Genomic DNA, 13,845 nt, shown 5'->3' on the forward strand with positions numbered 1-13,845 from the left:
TAGACCAGATCTGGAACAGGAAAGCATCCAATAAATATTTCCTGAATACAAATAAATAAGTAAATAACTAATTAAAAAGAATCCTTCTGCATTTGCTTCTGCGACTCTCCACATTTTTTTTCTGTGCCTACCTCTGAATCTTCCGCTGTCTCTGTGCTTCTACCTCGCTATTATTTATCTCTGTGTATTCTTTGTATCTCTGAGACTTCTCTGAGTTGTGCATCTGCTTGTCAAGTCTCTCTCCTGTCTCTTTATCACTTCTCTTTGTGTCGTTTTTCCTGGGTCTGACATCTTCTCTATGTCTCTGAGTCTGCCTCTCCCTTAACCCACTTTTGATCTTCTTTCCCGTCTTTCTCTCACCTCTTTCTTGCTCTCTTGCTGGCTTCTGGACCCTCGAATCCACTATTCCCCTAACCAGTTCTGCCCCACCACCACCAAAGATACAACCTGCCCCCACCAAATTGGTCTCTTTTGACTCCATCTCTCCTTCTCCATCTTTTCTCCATCTATCACTCTATACTAAGTTGTCTCCTCTGTCTCGCTCACTGTATCCCTCTCCCCACATCCCCTACATCAGCAACTGTCCCTGAAACTGCTCCACAGAGTTCCTCTGGGTCTCCTGATCCCCCTTCTCCTCCTGTCTAGTCCATCCACATGGGCCCCAGAGGGAAATTTCTAAAGCCCAGTTTCAATCCCCGTCGCCCTTTGCTCCAACCCTTCATGCCACCCATTGTTCTCGGGAAGAAGCTTCTGGCGGCGTGGAGCCATCACCAGCCACTTCCTCCCTGGTGCTGTCTCCGACCGACCACATCTGCCTTCTCCCCAGACTGGGAACCTCTTGAGGGCAGGGCTGGATCTGCGTCGTGCAGCACAGGGGCTGGCAACATATGCTGAGTGAATGGAGAGACCCCTAAGCACCGTCCCTTCTGCATCCTCATGACCTTCGATTCCAGCCCCTCTACCCCACAGCCCCACAGCATCAACCTGCTCGTACCCTTCCCTGGTCCCAGGCGGCTCTTTGTAACACCCTCATCTGATCCTGCTCTTCCCCTGCTCAAAACTCTCCCATGCCTCCAAGCCATCAGTGGGGACTCGAGGCTCTTTAGCGTTGGCTTCTGTCTTCCTCTCCTAGCCTCACCCCCACCATGTTCAGCATCCCGGAACGACTGGCACCCTTCCCAATACATCACTCTGTTTCACTCCCCCAGGCCCGTGCCCACGTGGTCAGCGGCCCGGAATGTCTTCCTCAACCTCTTCCCCGCCTGGCCAAATCCTGCCCACCCTCTTAAGACCCAGATTGGCCATCACGTTCTCCAGGAGGTTTCCCCCGAGTGCCATCCAGTCCTGGCAGTTGGCCACTCTGTCCTCTACCTTCTACGGTGCTCTTTCGGGTCAGCATTATGGCACTCCCCGCCCTGCCTGGCTTGTGGTCATCTGTCTACGTGTCTGACCACTGTAAGTGCCTCAAGAACAAGGATAAGGCCTGTCCCACACCTAGGGGCCCAGACCCTAATACTCTGCCCTGGTACAGGAGCAGATGCTCCAAAACGTTAGCAACTGGGTGACTGAATTAATGAATTAGTGAAACGCCAATCTCGAAGTCCCAGTGCTTCAGAGACCGTGCCTTTGCTGCAGTATCTGTGTACTTATGTGCTTCCTCCACCAGAATGTGAGTTCCAAAAAGGCAGCTGCCTGTTCGATTCTGAATTTCAGCATCTCTGCCTCTAGCTCCCGTCTGCCTTGTCTCTCTTTGTACACCATTCACGATATGCTCCTGCTTAAAGCCATCCCATGGTCCCCACCACCCTAAGAATAAAGTCTAAAGCCCTTCCCCAGCCCACCAGCCCCTGCACAGCCTGGCCGTGTCCGTGTCCTCAGCTTCATCTTCCATCCCCACCTTGCTCGCTCACTATGCTTCAATCATCTTTGGATGCTCCTTCCCACCTCAGGGCCTTGGCACCTGCTCTTCTCTCCCAGTTTTGATTGGCTTCTTGTCATTCTTTCAGTGTCAGCTAAAATCTCTCTTCTTCTTCAACTGGGTTAAGATCCCTGATGGAGCATTTCAGAGCATCAGAGTTTCTCCTACATTCTAACTGTAACTTACTGTTCATGTGTGTGATTCTTTGATTAACGTCTGTCTCCAGCACAAGATGTAAACCTTAGGAAGATGTCGGGGACCCTGTCTGTTTTCCTCTGTTCTGCATGCTCAGCATTCCCACAATGCCTGGCAATCCTGCCAGTAAATTACTAGTAATGAATACACATGAATGCACGAGGCCCCTTCTGTGCCCCTCCCTCTCTTACCTCCTGACCCCAGTGCTTCCTAGACACCCTGGTCCAAGGAGGGGAGGGGGGGCTCTGTAAACCGTTGTGGTGTAATGAATAAAAAAGGGAATGGATGCACGTGTTTCCCTACGTGGTCCTTTCCGGTGTCCGCGTCCATCCCCTGTCTCTTTGCCTTTCCGCAGCCCTCCTCTTTATATAGTGCGTGTATATAGTCTGCAGGTATAACTATGTATCTGTGTGCTGCGGACCCTTCTCCAGGAGTTGGGCTGGGCTCGGAGTCCCTCCCTCCCCTCCTCTCCCCGCCCCCACATGCACACAGCAAAACGTTAAAAAGAAAACATCTCAAAACTGCAAAAAACACCACCGCCCTCCCCCCTCCCCCCAAATCCCCCTACCCAAAATAAAACACGACGCTCCCTCACAGAGGCGCCCTCCCTTCCCCCTCCCTCGGGGTCCCTGCTTCGGAGGGTAGGGAGGAGGGCGCTCCCCCGCGCCCGGGGGGTGGGGAGCGGGGGCGCGGGCAGGGGAAGGCCAAGCAGTCTCCAGCGCGCTCACGGGGAGGAGGGGCGCCCCCGACCCCCGGCAGCCTCGTTGCACGCGCGCCCGCGCACGCGCCCCGGACACGCCCCCCCTCGGCTCCCCCCGCGCCCCTACACGGGCGTGGTTTTCCTGTTGAGCGTGTTGGTGTTGGAGGCGGCGGCCTCCTTGGCCAGGGTCCCGGGTGCCGGCGCGGCGGGCGCGGGCGGGGCGGGCGCGGGCGCGGCGGGCGGCCCCGTGACCGTGACCGTGACGCCGCCGCCCGCCTCCTTGGGGAAGGCGTTGTGCAACGTGAGGAAGCCGGAAGCCCCGCCGCGGTCCCGCTCGGCGCCCGCCCCGCCGCCGCCGCCGCCGCCCCCAGCGCCCCCTGCCGCGCCGCCGTACGCCCCGACGCCGCCGCCGGCCCCCGCCAGCCCCGCCGCCACGCTGCCCTTGGACGGGTCGCGGCTGAGCGTGTACATGGAGATGTCCGTGGAGGCAAAGCCCGGGCCCCCGGGGCCGCCGGGAGACGCGTCCCGCGACGGCGACGGCTCGCTGGAGCGGGAGCTAGAGCGGGAGCGGCGGCGGTAGCGGAAGCGGTAACTGGGCAGACGGAGGATGGCCGAGGGGCCGCTCCCGCCACTGCCGCCCGCGCCCCCGCCGGCCTTGAGCAGGTCCGAGCGAGACTGGCAGTGCGCCTCGCGGCTGCGCTCGATGTAGATGTTGACGGCCAGCACGCCGATCACCTCGGCCAGGATGAACGACAGCCCGCCGAAGTAGAAGGACCAGCCGTACGAGTAGTGGTTCTTCTTCTCCTCGTCCCGCTTCGGGCCCGGCTCGCCCGCGTTGGCCGAGATGTACACGATCACGCCGATGATGTTGCTCAGGCCTGGCGGGGACGTCAGACGGGAGCCTCGAGGCCAACCCCGGCCCCGGCCCGCCCCCGGCCCGCCCCCTCCCCCAGGCCGGGCAGGCCCCACCCATTGCGGATCTAAACTCTCCCTTTCCAGCCTGGGTATCTCTTTTGGGCCCTCCCATTGCTGGGCTGAAGCTCGCTCTTTGGGGAGCAGGTTCCCCCTTCTGTTCCAGGCCCTGCCTCTAAATTATGCTCTTTCTTTGGATTCAGGCCCTGCAAAAAAAGCTCTGTTGCCCGGAGTTTCCCAGGACAATTCACATCACGTGGAAAGGGGGTCTTCACGGCGGTCTGGGCCCCGCCTCTTGAGTCCCCCAGCACTGTCTCTCTGCTGGGCAAGAAAGGGCCAAGCCCCGCCTCCTGGGCTGAGGTCTAGACATTGGGATCAGCCAAGCTGACCCCCTCCTCCCCAGGCCGTTGGTGCACAGTCCCCCACCTTTGGAGGTACCAGGTCACGCCCTTCCTTTTCTAGCCTCTCCTCCTTAAAAAGGCAGCGAGCCAGGTCAGTCCGGCCTCCCCGGCCCGACCCTGCTTGGATCCACTAGCTTCTGTGGGGTCTTGCCCTAAAGCATGCTCCTCCCCTTGGGTGACCAAATCACTGTCTCCCTCTGATGGCCCCGCCCCCCGATGCCCGGCCGGCCCCTCACTCCTCCAGACCCCTCCCCTCCGTCGCCCAAGCTCCTCCCCTTCCGTCTCCAGGACGGCGGGATTTGGAGACTAATCGCCCGGCGCCCCTCAGTACGCGCCAGAAACCTGTCCGTGCTTGGTTTATTTCTCCGGAAAACCGCGCGAAGGCTGCACCTACCTTGCCCAGCGGGTGGCGAAAGGAGCCCAGGAAGGCTCCGAGCCCCAGGGCACGCCCGGGGCAGGGTCGCTGGCAGACACAGACACGCGCGCACATACGCGCGCGCGCGCGCAGGTGGACCGCCCCGGCCCGCGGCCCCTCCCTCTGCCTCTCACCTGCTGCGACAAACAGGATCCCTGCGCCCAGAATGATGTTCCTCTTGGACTTGTAGACGCGGGAGGCGGCCACGCACACGCCCCCGAGAAGCAGCAGGATGGCGCTCAGGATCGGGAAGATGCTGGAGGCCCGGACCACGCCTGCGGGGCGCGAGGGAGAAGGAGCGCGCGCGGTCAGAGGCGGCTCCGCTCCTCCTTCGCTCTTCATCTTATCTCCCTCTCTGGCTGTGTTTTATAGCGGTTTCCCCTTTTTGAAATTTTCCCCATTTTTTCAGTCATATTTTCTCTCCTCCTTTCTGCCCTTTTCTCTCAGTCCACAGTCCATCCCGCAGATTTTTTTTCTTTTTGCTCCAAATTATGCCCCCTTTCTAATTTTTCTCTTCTCTATATCTCTGGACGACCCTCTCCCTTTATATCTTTTCTTTCCCGCCTGCCTCCTCTCTCCCTCTCTCTGCGCGTCCCTTTCCTTTCTCCGGGTCCCTCTTTCACAAATTCAAGTCTCTCTCTCTCTCCCTCTCTCTCTCCCTTCCCCCACCCCCGCCTCTCTCTCTGTCCTTTTTCTGGTCTATCTCGGTGGTCTGTCTCTCTAAGATTTCCTCTCTCTATCTTTCTATCTCTTTCTCCCTCCCGCTCTCTCGGCGATCCTTTCCACCCACCACCAAAATCCCAGGCAACCAGATTTGCGATTCCTGGGCCTGGCCAAGGCCGCAGCCAATCGTAACCCAGGCTTTGCCGCGTTCTGGGTGGCCGCCACTCGCCGCCCAGGCCTCCCCAGCCAGCTCCACGGAGTGGCGGGGCCCCGCCGCAGACTGCCCCGCAGCCCCGGGGCGCAGGGGCCAATCCCAGCCCGGGAATCCACCGCCAGTACAGCCCAGGGCTGCCGCGAGCGCCGCGGAGGGCAGGCGGCCAGTCAGCGCCCGGGATCCCCCTTCCGCCCGCCCCGAGGCGAGAGGAGGGGGCGGGAGGGAAGCGCTTGGCCAGTTGGGAGCCAGGGGACCTCAGCATCTGGGCTTGGATAGGCTGGGGCGCTAAGCCCTGCGCGCGGATCCAAGTGCCCGGCCGCCTATCCCGCCCCCTCCCCACCCTCTCCAAGCCGGGCAGCTCCCCTCGGCTGTCCCGGACCCCCACGTACGGAGCAGATACTCCGCGCTGTCATGATCGTAGTCCGTGTCTTCGGGGAAGTGGTTGATCTTCACGCAGACGCCTCTTTTCAACCCTGGAGGGGAACGGGGTGGTGATGGGGGCTTCACGGTTGGAGGCGGGGCAGTCCCGGGTGAGAAAAGACCCTCCCGTTCCCCAAACCACATCTCTCTCCGGGCTGACTGGGAGACGGGAAATCCTGGCCCCTGAGCCTGCCCTGGGATCTGGGACAAACTTTCAATCTCTCTGGTTTCAGTTTCCCAACCTGTTGAAGAAAGAAATAACAAACGAGGGCCTACCGCCCTTACAGTGCTCAATAAACGGCCACAGGACCTTCGCCCAGTAACCTCGGGTAAGTCACGCAACCTCTCCGGGCCTCTATTTCCCCCTCTGTAAGAGAGCGGGCGTTGGTTTCAATTACAAGAGCCCTTCCGACGCTCAACTTGTTGACACGTCTGAAAACGCGTGGGAAAACGAAGAAGGGGCTACAGGGGAGGCAACGGTAACTACATTTCCCGTCAGACCCTATGAAGTCTTGAGTCCAATTGTGAGGGCAGAGCAGCCCCCAGTGGGTCATGGGAGTTGTAGTCTCTCCAGTCCTACGTATAAAGACAGGGATTCCCGATCTCTCTGCATGAACCTGAAATCTAATGGAGAGAGATGGAGTGGTTGAAGCAAGCAGAGGCAGGCGGAGAAAGTTGAGTATTCCTTTCGGCGACCCGCGGTCTCACCAGAACCCCCTCTCCAGGCACTCAGATCCCCCTCCTCACATCCTTTGGGAGTGTATCTTCTTATCTTTGGGGTGGTGCCTGTGTCACTACCTCTGACACATACCTGGATATAATCAGTGAATCAACCGGTATAAATACATTTAGTTGGCTCAACTCGGGAGGCTCTTCCAATCTCCAGCCTTTTGTCCATGCCGTGGGCCCCTCTCTCTATTCAGGTTCTCAGTTCTTCACTTACAGAATACTTACCCTTCGGTGTGCAGCTCAGAGGGCACCCCTTGATAAAGCATTCCCTGAACACACACACACACACACAATTCTCACACAACGATGGGTGGGTTTCTTCCTTAAGTGTTCCAGAGCTCCCCATGCTAACCCCTCTTGACGTGCTTCAGGCTGATTTGGGATCCGCCTCCTCAACAGGCTGGGGGTTCCTGGAGGGGAGGGCACGGGGTCTGAAGAATCCTCTGTGTCCCCAGTGTCATCTGACCCTGGGCCAGACACATGAGAGGCATCAAGGTGCTGAATGAATGAATGATATTTTGAATGGCTGTAAGCACAGGAGAAGGGGAGAATAAAGGTGGATTACAAGGAAAGGAACGGGGGGAGAGGCAAGAATTGGAGAGCGGGAATAGAAGAAGTGAGTAAAACCAGCAAGAGCCGACATTTGCTAAGTGTTTCCTGGGTGATTCACTCGTTCAGTGCTCCCAAGAGTTCCATGAAACAGAGAATGTTTGGGGTCAAGCGATGGCCAAATGCTTGGGTACTGAGGTCAAACTACCTGAGTTTGAAGCCGACTCCACTGGTTGCATACCCTGCGAGCTTGGTGTTACTTGAGCCAACGGGCTTCAGTTCCTCGACTGTAACTAGGGGGTAACAGGACCCACCTCATGGGGTAGATAAGAGGATTGAGTCCAGGGAAAGAGATTTAGCACTTTGCCTGGCACACAGTTAAGTGCTCAGTTGGTATCAGCCGATATATCATCCCGATTGTCCAGAGGAGGAGACCGAGGCACAGAAAGTGTTCACCGATTCTCAGCTGGCAGGTGATGGGAGCAGAATTGAAATGCACAGCAGTCTGCCCCACTGAATGAGAGCCTCTGGACTGGACCCCACGGTCCTCCCAGCATCTAAAACAGTGCCTAGCACAAAGCAGGTGCTTGATAAAGATTTGTTGAATGAACAGATGAATGCATAACTCCCAAGTGCAAACTCTTAACCATCAATGCCTTCCGTATAGTGTGGTAGTCAGCTCGTGGGCTCAGTCCCCTCCTTTCTTGAATGGGATCACAGTAACTTGCGAAGCATCAAGAATAATTAAGTGCAGTTGAGCATGCAATGCCCCTGTCACATGGACTCTTCCAACAGATGAGCGGTGATGGTGGCAAGGATAAGGAGCGCTTACTGAGGGCTAGCACACACTTGGCACTGTCTAAGCATCTGATAGGTATTAACTCACCCAATACGTATGGCAAACCCTAGGAGGCAGGCAAGAATCGTATCCCTGTTTCGCGGATGGGGAAACCGAGGCACAGAGAGTTGAAGAACTTGCCCAAACCCACACAGATGATAAATCATGGAGAGGAGATGCAAACACAGCCTGGCTTCAGAAGCAGTAGGGGGTGGGTGATGATGGTGGTTTCCAGTATGGGCTCTGGGATCGGACTCTTGAAGCTCAGACGCTGGCATTGCCACTTCCCAGCTCTGGGGCTTTGGAGCCCTGAATGTCCCTAAGTCTCCACTTCCTCATTGGGAAAATGAAAATGATAATTCAGCTTTATAGGGTTTGGGTGAGATTGCAATGACATTTGACAAAGAACCCAGTCAAGCACAGAATTCCAGGTGCTTATATTGTATGCCTCTATATTATCTGAGCCAACTGGGCTGGAAGCTTTTTATGTGTAGGGCTGATGGTGACGTGTCCCTGGATCTCTCCCAGGGCCTGCCTGGCACAGAACTGGGTAGGCGGGAGTTAAGGGGAAGCATGTGCTATGGCAAGAACACGGGAGAACTGGGTTCTAGTCCGAGCCCAGACCCTTCCATGCTGGCTGGCCCAGGCTGACTCACTCCGTCTTGCCGCCAGCTACAGCTTCCAGCTCTGACAAATGAGCTGGTGATTATAATACCTGCCCCCTGGTGCCATTGTGAGGGCTCAACGAGATAACCAGGCGTGCAAAGTGCTTAGCACACGGGGCTTTATATTGCTGGTGCCAATAGATGGGGCTTTGATTCTGGAGTCCTGAAAGAGGGAGGCACGGCGTGGGGGGCATGGGGGAGAGTAGCTGAGATTCCCGAGAAGGGGCTAGAGCTGGGCTTTCCGTACAAACGCCACCAGCCTCAGTAGTTTTTGAGCATCTGAAACTTGCTGACTCCAAATGGAGATGAGCCGTAAGCATAAAATACACCCAGGGTTTTGGACTTAGTGAAAAAAAATAAAGTATGCTATTTCATTAATAATTACTATATTGATTACATGTTAAAATGATACTATTTTGGATAACTTGATCCAATAAAATATATTACTAAGATTGACTACACCTGTTTTTTTTTGTACACTTATTTTAATATAGCTACCAGAAAAATTTAAATTATGTATGTGGCTTGCATTCTTTTTCTGTTCGACAGTGCTGGGCTAGAGGCTGGGCTATCGGGAGGAAGGTCTGAGGGCCTGGGCCCCTGAATTCTTAATAACAGTCAGAAGAAGATAAGGAAAGGAAATAATGAAATAGAAACTGAATAATGTAGTACTTCCTCTTTGCCTATTAGATTTATTATTATTATTTTCAGTTTATCCTGTTAGCCTTTTAAATGCTTTACACTTATCAGCCCATTTAATCCCTCCCTTCCGTGAGTCAGGTGCTATTATTAGGTGCTAATAGGAGCCCCACTTCACGATGGTGGAAATGTAAAAGTTGAAGTCATGACTCAAGGTCAGCCTGCAGTATGAGGTGGAGACAGGAGGTAAACGCAAGTCAATCCTGTCTCAGAGTTTGTGTCTCACTCATTATACTGCAGAGAGGCTCCAAACGGAGATGGGATTGAGCCCCCAAACTCCCGGGGGAACAGCGACTTCAGGAGGCAATGGCCCAAGCAGCCCAGATTTTACCCTCCTGGAGCCCCCTGGGTCTGCGGGTGCTGACGGATCAGATGCTTTGTTGTAGGAAACGAAACAGACCTGAGTCCAAATGCAGGCCCTGCTGCTGATCAGCTGTGTGACCCTGGACCAGTTCCTGCACCTCTCTGAGCCTCGGCTTCCTCTTCTAGCAGATGCGAGTAACACTTGTACGTATTCACGGGGGTTGTAGACATCCGGAGATGAATGCATGACAATTACAGTGACGATAAAGTCAGCTTTTGTTTATCCCCTCCTTAAAACTTCCTTCCTTTGGCTTCCGGAATGCCCACTTACCTGGATTTTCTCAAATCTCCATGGCCTGTCTCATATCCCTTTACTGGTTTCTTTTCCTCGCCCTGAACTTTTGAGAATGGACTGCCTCAGCCCCTAAACTGCTCTTCTGTTTTTTGTTTCTATCTCTACTCACTCATTCTCTAGTGAGCTGCATGTGACAATAACCCTAAATTTACTTCTCCGGGCCACATACCCCTTGAACTCCAGACTCAAGCATCCTATTTAACATGCCTAGATCAGGGGTCAGCAAACTATGGCCCATGGGCAAATCCAGCTAAGAATGGGTTTCACATTTTTAAATGATGGAGAAAAAAATCAAAGAAGAATATTTTGCAACATGTGAAAAGTGTACAAAATTTAAATTTTAGTGTCCATAAATAAAGTTTTATTGGAACACAGCTGTGAGCATTCATTCACATACCATCTGCAGTAGCTTTTGTGAGTAAGTCCGATACAGATGCTATGGCTTGCAAAGCCTAAAATATGTACTATCCAGCCCTTTACAGGTAAAGTGTGCTGACCCCTGTCCTAAATGATATCTCTTATAGGCATCTTAAACTTAACAAAACTAAGCTCATCGATACCCTCCCTAATAATAAAGTATATAAGATAAAAATAAGTTAAAAAAACAAAATACCTTATGAATGGCTTCCCCCATTCTCAGGTGCACAGGCCAAGAACTTAGAGCAGTGCCTCTCGACTAGGGGGGATTTATCCCCCAGGGGACACGTGACAAAGTCTAGAGGCAATTTACAATTTTGATTGTCACAATTTGAAGGGGTGCTCCTGGCATCCCAAGGACACTGCTCAACATCCTATGATGCACATCACACACACACTCCACGACACAGAAGTATCCATCCCAAAATGCCAACAGTGCTGAAACCCTGCCCTGGAGGCACCCCAACTCCTCTTTCTCTCATATCCCACGACCGACCCACCAGCACCCTCTCTCCACTGTAGCTTCAGAACAGACTCTGAATTCAAGCCACTTCCCAAACTCCACTGCTCCCACCCTGGACCAGCCACCTCCTTTTTCGTCTGTCATTTCTCTGCACGGTGGCTAGAGCGGTCCTGTTAAAATTTAAGTCAGCTCAAGTCACTCCTCTGCTCAAGAACCTTCAAGGGCTCCCAGCTCAGAATAAAAAAGCAAAGTGCATTCCAGGGCCTATAAGAACCTGTTACCTCTTTGACTGTACCACCTACCACAGCCCCCTCACTCACCCCGCCCCGGCCACACTGGCCTCCCGCTGGTGCCTACACAGGGAGGCTCCTCCCCACCCCACCCCCCAGGGGCCATTCCCATGGCCTGAAGCACTTTCCCCCAGAGAGCCACTGACTGTCTCTCACTCCATTCAGACCCTCGTTCAAATGTCACCTTCTTAGTGAGGCTTTTCCTAGCCTCCTTTTTCAGTTTCACACACAAACCCCAGACACCTCCAACCCCCTTCCTTGCTCCTGTTCCTCCTTAGCACTTAGCTCTAACACCTTAAACGTTTTATTTATCTCCGTTATGATCTGTCTCTCCCTCTAGAATATAAGATGTACAAGGAGAGGGATTTTTTGTTCTGTTTTCCCCCCACTGCGGTATCCCCACAATCGAGAACAGTGTCTGACACACAGTAGAAACTCAATCGATATTCACTGGTGAGTGAATGAATAATGAATGAATGGTGTTCTTACTATACGCCATACGCTGACCCGGTGGTTTCATGGTGCAAGCCCTACATTGGGCTCTGTGCCTGGTACTTGGTCAGAACAATGAATGGACACGAACTTAAATGCTCACAGGAACAATCAGGTAACACACTGAGAGAAGAGGCGGGGTGTGAGGCAATAGGGAACAGAGGTGACTGTGGTGAAATGGAGACCCTGCGCCTCTCTGAAGAAGCAGCTGCTACTCAGATCCAGCCCACGTGGCCACTGCAGAACGCAGTTGTCAAATCCTCTAAAGAAGGCAGAAATCAGGTATTCAATGTGAAGTCTCCCTACTTTTAAATGTGACAGTGGATTCTGATTTTGGCTTCAATTTCAAATGCTCCTCATGAATCTGCAAACTCCATCTATCCATCGTTTTGCGACCTCTGTGGTCAGCAAACCTTAATTCTCCTCCAGCTCCACCCCTTTCCTGGCTGGGCCACCTTGAGTGATTGGCTTAGCCTCTCTGAGCCTCACCTTTCTCAACTCCAACAGGAAGGTGGTATCGCTTCATAGGATTAAATGAGATAATAACATTTCTGGCTTGTCACGAGTGATTGGTAAAAGAGTGAGAGGAGGGAAGGAAGAGAAGTGGGGAGGGGGGCTGTAAATAGGAGACATAAAGCAATGTCAGTATTTGATGCTGGACTGGAAGCCTCAGGATTGGCTAGTCCCACTCCTTCCTGTTTCAGGCGAGGGGGAGGAGGCTCAGGGAGGTGCAAAGACCTTGGACGCACAGTGGGACCGACGCACAGTGGGACTGACGCACAGTGGGAATGGACTGTGGTTGCACGGTGGGACTGGAACCCAAGTCTCTTGCTTCCCAGCCCAGGGCCTCCATGATACAGGCTAAAGGAATAGTGAGACTGAGAAGTGGGAGAGAAGGAGGGGGAGGGAAAAGGGCAGGAGCCGGGGAGAAGAGGGGGAGATGGGACTCAGAGGATTCTAGCTGGAGAGAGGGTGTGAGAGGGAGAACAGAAAAGAGGAAAAGAAAGGAAAACGGGGCTTAGAAGAGGCAGCAGCGTCAGGAAAAAGAAGCCTTGGGGTCAGGAAGCGAGCTATGGAGGGAGGTAGAAGCCAGAGAGGACCCGCGTGGAGAAGAGTGAGGCTGAGAGTCGAGCTGGAGGAGGCAGGTGTGGGTGAGGGCTTGCGTGGAGGGAAAACGAGGCCCAGGCACCTCGAGGAAGAGGAGGGAGAGGCCCGGGGCCCGAGGCTGGCAGGAATCCCGACGGGAGGCAAGGCCAGGGGATCTGAGGGAGGCGAAGGCGCAAGGACAGGGGCGAGGACCCCGACGCTGACGCGGGGAGGGCGCATCTACCTTCCAGGCAGCAGATCCTCCAGAGGCCCGAGTGCGTGAGGCCGCCGGGGTCCTTCTTCTCCGCGGAGCCGCCGCCCCCGCGGTGGGGGGGCCCGTCGTCGCCGGCCGTGAGGTTGGTGGTGTTGCAGATGAAGGCGCGCGTGTACAGCCAGTAGTCCGTGCTGATGGCGATGGTCATGAGGCCGAAGGCGGCGAAGGCGCCCACCGTGGTCAGCAGCACCTGCACCCCCTTCTCGCACCACAGGCCCCGCTCTTCGTTCCAGCGCTTCAGCGACTCCAGTTTGACCGCGGGCAGCCGGGGGGCCGGGGGCCACCACCGGGGCAGCGGGGGCGGGGCCGTGCCGGCGGCTGGGGGGGCTCACAGCGCAGGCAGAAGCGGGGCCCCCCGGGGCCGGCGGGGCTGGGGAGGGGGCGGTGAGGAGGAGGCGGCGGCGGGGAGGGGGTCAGAGGGCCGCCATGGTCGCCAGCTGGTGGGGGGCGGGGAGTGGGATAACGGGATTAGACAAAAAAAGGCAGATGTACCTGCCTCGTCTCCCCCCCACACACCCCAAACCCACCTATTTCCTCGGTTGAAGAGACTCCTCCCCGCTGCCTCCCTTTCTAGAAAAACCTCCCTCAACTACCGTCCAGGAACGTCTCTCTCTTGGAGGAACCCCCCTGCCATCCCTTGCTCTGCAGGAAGTCCCCCAAGCCCCCCTCTACTCCCCACTCCAGCCCCCACTCCCTCCCAGAAGGAACCCCCTGGTTTTCTGTTGCTCATTTTGTACGAGACCACCCCCATCACCATTCTCTCCCACACCTACTATGTCCTCAAGAAAAATCCATGCCTGTCTCCCCAACTTTGCCTCAAATATTTCCACAACTTAGTGAGGCCCCA

At 55.1% G+C, this 13,845-nt stretch overlaps 1 protein-coding gene and 1 long non-coding RNA gene across 2 annotated transcripts; one reads left to right on the forward strand and one right to left on the reverse strand.

The window, feature by feature from the left end:
• Positions 1-2,795: 2,795 nt before the first annotated feature.
• On the reverse strand, positions 2,796-13,366 carry CACNG8 (calcium voltage-gated channel auxiliary subunit gamma 8). The gene is made up of 4 exons (XM_037819854.1): positions 12,969-13,366; positions 5,808-5,891; positions 4,676-4,816; positions 2,796-3,691 (listed from the first exon to the last, which is right to left on the reverse strand). The coding sequence occupies exons 1-4, from the start codon at positions 13,144-13,146 to the stop codon at positions 2,937-2,939; spliced, it is 1,158 nt and encodes a 385-aa protein (XP_037675782.1). The 5' UTR covers positions 13,147-13,366; the 3' UTR covers positions 2,796-2,936.
• On the forward strand, positions 5,800-10,283 carry LOC119521511. Its single transcript, XR_005214369.1, has 3 exons — positions 5,800-5,948; positions 6,072-6,167; positions 9,705-10,283. It is a non-coding gene; the product is annotated as an uncharacterized LOC119521511 (long non-coding RNA).
• Positions 13,367-13,845: the final 479 nt, after the last annotated feature.

The sequence above is a fragment of the Choloepus didactylus genome, chromosome 27, assembly GCF_015220235.1.
Source record: "Choloepus didactylus isolate mChoDid1 chromosome 27, mChoDid1.pri, whole genome shotgun sequence".
NCBI classification, from domain to species: Eukaryota; Metazoa; Chordata; class Mammalia; order Pilosa; family Megalonychidae; genus Choloepus; species Choloepus didactylus.

Bases quoted from the DNA above. Each gene is read 5' to 3' on its own strand.
- CACNG8 (XM_037819854.1), bottom strand. From the start codon at position 13,146: ATGACCATCGCCATCAGCACGGACTACTGGCTGTACACGCGCGCCTTC. The intron at 5,892-12,968 runs GTAGATGCGCCC...GTTCCCCTCCAG, and splicing joins GAGGATCTGCTGCCTGGAAG to GGTTGAAAAGAGGCGTCTGC. The intron at 3,692-4,675 runs GTGAGAGGCAGA...CGTCCCCGCCAG, and splicing joins GATCCTGTTTGTCGCAGCAG to GCCTGAGCAACATCATCGGC.